Raw genomic sequence first — 6,575 nt, 5'->3', positions numbered from 1 at the left:
TTCCTTTGCAGTAGAATGCCACTGAACTCAGACTACAGACTAATATTCACAGGTTATGTGGAAAATGAAACAATCAAACCAGATTAAATTGTTAATGATGTCTGGCCGACAAAACTACAGGTTCTAGTTCAGGAAAGTCAAGAATGGGGCTCAGCAAAGGCCTCAGAATAGATAATTAAAAATCAGTCTTCTGGAACCTGAAAAGTCATAGCTCAGTGGTAGAATATATAAGGGCAGCATCCAACTAATGTGTCCCATCAGTGCAAGAATTTACACATGTGCAATGGAACTCCCCGCTGCACCCTCCTCAAATCAGATTTTCACAAATTCTGGCAGACACACTGACCAACACTGACTGCCTCACATTCCACCGCATCTCTCCTCCTCCAGATGTGCCCTGATAAGAACACCCGTTGCTGGGGAGAAATCTTGTTGCTAACCAGAAGTTTTAGACATGCCTCAAGGCCGCACTTCCAGGCTCATTTCAAGTTTGGCAATACACCAACAAAAATCTGTTCTAGGGTTTTCCCCAACGCTGTGGAGCTGATTTGGGGAGGTTGTGGAATACACACATAAATCCATGCACTGATGAGACACAGCAGTTGGATAGTGGCCTATGCTTCAAACGCATAATGCCAAACCTTGGCATCTGTCCACAAAGGCCAGGGAAAGACCCGTCTGAAATCTTGGGCAACTGTCAGTATTGATGATTCTGAGCTAGATGAGCCCTTGGTCAGTACAGTATAAGGTAGGGCTGCCATATGCCTGGAATTTCCCAGACATAGCAACCCATGTCGGAAGTGTCGATTTTGACGAATTTCCTCAAAAATAGCTCAAAAACTTCATTTTCTTCCCCTTGATATCTCCAAAAATGTAGGGTTTCTGTAGATTGGTAAAGGAATGCATGAAAGATCCTGGTAAAGGATTAATTGAGCAGGATATTCCAGGATGCTCAACAACTTTTGTGTCCAGATTTTCACTTTTTAAAATATGACAACCCTCGTATAAGGCAGCTTCTTGTATTCCTGCCAAGAACTTAAACTGTGAGAAGCAATCTCCTTCATCAATGATAACAAAGGCTACTTAATAGGACGGCCAAAGTAGAAGTTATAGAGTTGCACAATAATATACCGTAACAAAGAATAAATACACATCTGTATCCCGGCAGGGGCAGGGAGAAGAACAGCTGGGAAGGGGAGTTGCCATAGAAAAGCAGATGGGAAAAGGTTAAACACACTCTCGGTCCTACCCACATCATTTTTCCAGTCCAAATTGCCTCTTTTGCTGAGCTGCTTTTCATTAGAAAGAACTGCCACTGGAGATTTAAATACAATGATATTCTCATGTAGCCTGTGATTTGACCCTCTGCCATCCTGCTACAAGAACGGAATCTATAAACAGACACTACTAAACTCTGCCATCTAGTGGTCTCAGTGAATCCCCTCTATTCCTAGTTCTGCAGCCCTACTCACAGATTTTAGTGCCTAGGATCGCAAATAAGCACAGGTTATTTTGTATGCTTCTGCCAGCAGTTACAGGTACAACCTTGCAAACAATCTGGTATTAATAAGTGCTGGGCTTATTTATGTTCTAGCAGTCACATAACTGTAAAGTTTCAGAATGTCCACAGACACACAATTATGCAAAGCTCCCAAAGCTTTCAAAAATGTAATGCCTACCCAACTCTTCAGTGTATCACAGCTAATACAGTATTACCTATGGTAGTAAAAACAAGAGGAAGTTTCAAAACATCTCAGCACTGCATTGAAGAGCGATCACATGAACCTGAGGCTTGTCAATGTGCCTTCCTATAATGTAGCCATGGTTTAACATTTATTAATTTAAAATGTTTCCCAACATTTTAAGATGATGTGAATGCAAGTAAAAGGTAAAGGGACCCCTGACCATTAGGTCCAGTCGTGACCGACTCTGGGGTTGCGGCGCTCATCTCGCTTTATTGGCCGAGGGAGCCGGCGTACAGCTTCCAGGTCATGTGGCCAGCATGACAAAGCCGCTTCTGGCAAACCAGAGCAGCGCAAGGAAACGCTGTTTACCTTCCCGCTGTAGTGGTACCTATTGATCTACTTGCACTTTGACATGCTTTCAAACTGCTAGGTTGGCAGGAGCTGGGACCGAGCAACAGGAGCTCACCCCGTCGCGGGGATTCGAACTGCCGACCTTCTGATCGGCAAGCCCTAGGCTCTGTGGTTTAACCCACAGAGCCACCCGCGTCCCACAGAGCCACCCGCGTCCCGTGTTGAATGCAAGTACCCGCACTGAATGCAAGTACAGGTACTTAATTCTGGCTTGTGGGGTTAGGTTTGCTTTGAAACTTGCCTGGCCTCTGCAGCTGGCTACCAAACTCAGGTGCTTAACTCAACTAGCTCCTCCCCTCTGTCTTGATGCTTTGTTACTGATACTCTAAAATACTGCCAGGTTAGTTGATAGAAAGACTATCATGTTTCTCTTTACTTCAAAAAAAGGTGTGCATGCTTAGCCTAACAAACATTATACAGTCCAACAACCAAATGACTCTGCTGCTATACAATGCCCAAGACTACAATTAGAGGTGATTCGAGGGCGTGAAAGATCCTTTGGCTCCTTTATGAGTACTAAAGATAATTAAAGGTCACTTGAGTTATCCTTGGGAGCGCAGAAGTCTGACCTACTTTAAGCTTGGATAAATCTAGAGTTCAGTTTTAAACTGAACTTTTGTCTTAGCTGAATCCATTATGTCTACACTTGAATTCTAAATACAACTTTAAACCCTATACACACTTAACTGGGAATGTCCCATTGAACTTAATGGGGTTTACTTCTGAGTAAACATGCATGTGTCGTGTGCACATCAACTGAAAACACTGCTAAGTTTTTGGTTTTTGTTTATTCAGATTGAAGCTCATACAGGGAAAGCCACATCAAACCACATTCACACAAAAAACACAGTACAGTGGTGCCTCGCTACACGAATTTAATTCGTTCCACGGGTCTTTTCTTATAACGAAAAAATTTGTCTAGCGAGTCCCATAGGAATGCATTGAATTTTTTTCGAATTGTTTTTTGCCCATAGGAACGCATTAATTGAATTTCAATGCATTCCTATGGGAAACTGCGATTCGCTAGACGAAAACGCATTCGTCTAGCGAAGCAACCTCCGCTCGAAAAATCCTTTCATTAAGCGGAAATTTCGTTAAGCAGGGCGTTCGTTAAGCGAGGCACCACTGTATACAAGATAGGATACAAGTCATATTGTGGGTAATGTGTACAGTGTACACTGTTTCCCAAATCAGCAATGAATGAATGAATTTACTTTATTAGGTTACAGACCAGCATAAGCAAAACATTTAAATAACATAACAATATGAATCTAAGCAAATAATCATGAAATCAATAGGGGCAGAAACTAACCATAGATTAAAACATATACATAAAATACTTGGTTAAGCATAAATAATAGGTGGATAAAACTAATAAGAGGGATTAAAAAGGACTTGTTAAACAGCTATATGGGATGAGGATTCAATGATACAGATCTAACAATATGGGTCTTCATTTTATGACTGATTTGTACCATAGACCATCCTTCAACGAATGTCTATCATGGCAGTGCAGAATCTGGCGACTGAATATGTGACTTCTGGGCTTTCGTCCTTTAGTAATAGGGAGATGTTATGCTGTTCTGAACGCCCAGGGAACTTATATAGGACGGGTTGGATAAACCTGGCTCGAACGTCTTTATAATACTTGCAATAAAGAAAGGCATGTTCTGTTTTTTCCTGCTGCCCAGAGCCACATGGACATTTCCTCTCCCCGTAAGGTATCTTCCTATAGCGGCCTTCTTGAATTGCTGAAGGGAGAGCCTGACAGTGGGCCATGGTAAAAGCCCTTCGCTGTTTTGGTATTTCAATATTAGCTATGTATGGCATTTGGGCAGTCAAGTATCTTCTAGTTTCACTAATTAGGAATTTTGGAAGAAGAAGAAGAAGAAGAAGAAGAAGAAGAAGAAGAAGAAGAAGAAGAAGAAGAAGAAGAAGAAGAGGAGGAGGAGTTTGGATTTGATATCCCGCTTTATCACTACCCGAAGGAGTCTCAAAGTGGCTAACATTCTCCTTTCCCTTCCTCCCCCACAACAGACACCCTGTGAGGCAGGTGGGGCTGAGAGACTTCAGAAAAGTGTAACTAGCCCATGGTCACCCAGCAGCTGCATGTGGAGGAGCGGAGACGCGAACCTGGTTCCCCAGATTACAAGTCTACCGCTCTTAACCACTACACCACACTGGCTAGGTCTACCTGTCGTTCTATATCCACTACTCACTGTTTAATGTTGTTTTTTGCTTCTTCATACCCCATGGCAAGTAGTATCTGTGAATTAAAACCTAAAGTTGTTATTATATTTCCCAGTGCTGCTTTCCATGTTGTTTGGAAGTCGTCTTTAATGGTCAAGGAAGCAAGGCCGCTCGGAAAGAAGGCTAGTCTCAGCCAATAATTAAGAGTGGGAAGCCACACTCTGGCCTTGATGAAGCCAGAGTGGCCTATGAATCCAGTTTCGAGGCGTGTGGTGGCATTGGAGAAATATTTAGGTACAGTACTTGTAAAGCAGATCTTAAGAATTTGGGTTGCACTAATTCTAATGGAGCAGTTGTGCAATCGATTTGGCCTCAAACAACTTAGAGGCCTGCTGGTATGTAATGTCCACCTTTGGACCTTACGTACCTAAGGATGGCATTAGCCAAATCAGCGATGAAAGTGTATTGGATGGCAAGTAAACAACAAGTAAACAACAGTACAATATGTATAAGGCCTGAGTCAGACCATTGTGGTCTCCACAGGGCACCTAGCTTAGAAGAACCAACTCTGTGATTCTTAAATAAATAAATAATTTATTTCAGTTTGGATACCCAAAATATTCAGAAGCAGCAGCACAAAAATATGAAGGGTGAGGTACAAAACAGGCAGGTCCAGAGATTAATGAATTGTATACTTGTTGATAATGGACGATCCTTTTTAAATGTTCATTACAGATAGTACCCAATATCATCGTGGGTGGGGAAGAGATTTTATCCTAAGACATCCACTCAAAGAAGTGGATGGAGACACCAATCAGCGTTCTTTAGAAGCCGTATAATGGAGCAGACCCGATTTATATAAAATGAATCTTCTGCAGTATTCTCAATTCTCCATTGGAGCAGTACTCCACATTTGTCCATACCAATATCCCACCATACTGGTATCGTACATCTTCTCATTCCCCCCCCTTTCCAATGACGAGGGACAACTGCCAACCCCGGCAACCCCCCCCCCCCCAAAGTTGTTTCTGTAGAACCTTCCCTCCCGTCCGCTAAAAAATAGGAAGAAGTACTATTTGGGGGGGACCATTGGCAAGAAGTATTATTTGGGGGGGCATTTGGGATGTAATTAGACCCATTTCTTCAGAGAGAGAGAGAGAAGGCCCTGGCATGGCCATGCAAACGAAACCACCCGGTCTGTTTTTCAACATCCCAGCAGAGAGTATGGAAGGAGCAGGGAGAAAGTCTTCATATGCATTTCAGAGGAAAGCTGGCCGATGGATGAACTCTGCGGTTCTACCTCGCGGCGCCCTGCTCGACTAGCTCGGCGCTCTGGCTTCCTCCGAGCCCCCTCCGAGCCCGGTGATTGGGCGGCAGCTTCCCCTTCTTCCGCATAAACACAATGACGCGGCTAGAGAAGTCCCGCGCTTCGCCATCTTAGCCCGCGAGAAAAGGAGAGAGAGAGCGCGAGAGTGAGCGCGCGCGCGGGAGAGCGAGAGAAGGCGAAGAGCGCGGGAAGCGCACTTTTCCCCTTGAGGAGCTGGCGAGAAAGAGGCTGCCGGCGGCACCATGAGCGGCGCTGACTCCACGACGGGGCCTTGCCCGAGCGGGAGCCTCCGTCCCCTGCTGGAGACCCTGGAAGACCCCGCAGCCGCGCCAGCGGCGCTCACGGACGCGCTGCTGACCCTCACCAAGTGAGTGTCCGGCGGGGGCGGCGGGTCCCTCCTGCGGCCTTGCGGGCAGGCGGGTCTCGGGGGGGGGAGGGGAGCCCGGGCGGGTCTGCTTGTGGCGGTATCTCGCGGCCAGGCTTTAGCTCCGGTCCCAGTTTTCAAAAAAAAACACCACCACCACACCTGAGGGATGAGGGAGGGTTATTGGGTAAAGAGCGGGTTTCTTTTTTATTAGGTAGGGCTCCGACCCTCTTCGCTCACTGGCCCAGAGGAGGCGGGCATCTCGAGGCGGGTGGGGGGTGGGGTTGCAGCCTGTCTGCTTCCCTTCTCGTCAAAAAAAAAAAACTTCTAAGGAGCTGCGAGGCCGTGAATGTTAAGTGCTCTGAAACCATTTCGGTTGGGCTTTTAACGACTTTCGAACGCATCTTGCGTTTCGAAAAGGGCGCGCCGGCATTGCGCGCAGTCAATCAACAGGCGAAGCTTTCCTCAGCTTGGGTGATGGGGAGGGGGGAGATTTGGGGGAGAGAGGGTTTCACTGTTGGAAAGTTTGTCTGCTGCACTGTTAAAAGGCAGAGAGGAGCCCCCCTCCCGAAGTGGGCGTGTGGTGTGGGTCCTCTCT

General features: G+C 45.7%; 1 protein-coding gene across 4 annotated transcripts in view; it reads left to right on the top strand.

Moving 5' to 3' along the window:
• The first annotated feature begins 5,679 nt into the window (after positions 1–5,679).
• The window catches only part of RIF1 (replication timing regulatory factor 1), a 38,187-nt gene continuing 37,291 nt past the window's right edge, over positions 5,680–6,575 (top strand). For 3 of the 4 annotated variants that reach the window (XM_088661498.1, XM_035131558.3, XM_035131540.3), the window contains exon 1: positions 5,680–5,980. In XM_088661498.1, coding sequence (XP_088517624.1) covers positions 5,856–5,980 — 125 coding nt within the window. In that variant the 5' untranslated portion in view covers positions 5,680–5,855. The remainder of the gene's footprint in view (positions 5,981–6,575) is intronic. The other variant, XM_035131567.3, reaches the window with a different exon arrangement.

The sequence above is a fragment of the Zootoca vivipara genome, chromosome 1 (genome assembly GCF_965207765.1).
Source record: "Zootoca vivipara chromosome 1, rZooViv2.hap1.1, whole genome shotgun sequence".
NCBI lineage: Eukaryota > Metazoa > Chordata > Lepidosauria > Squamata > Lacertidae > Zootoca > Zootoca vivipara.
This window is presented reverse-complemented; position numbering and strand designations above follow the sequence as displayed.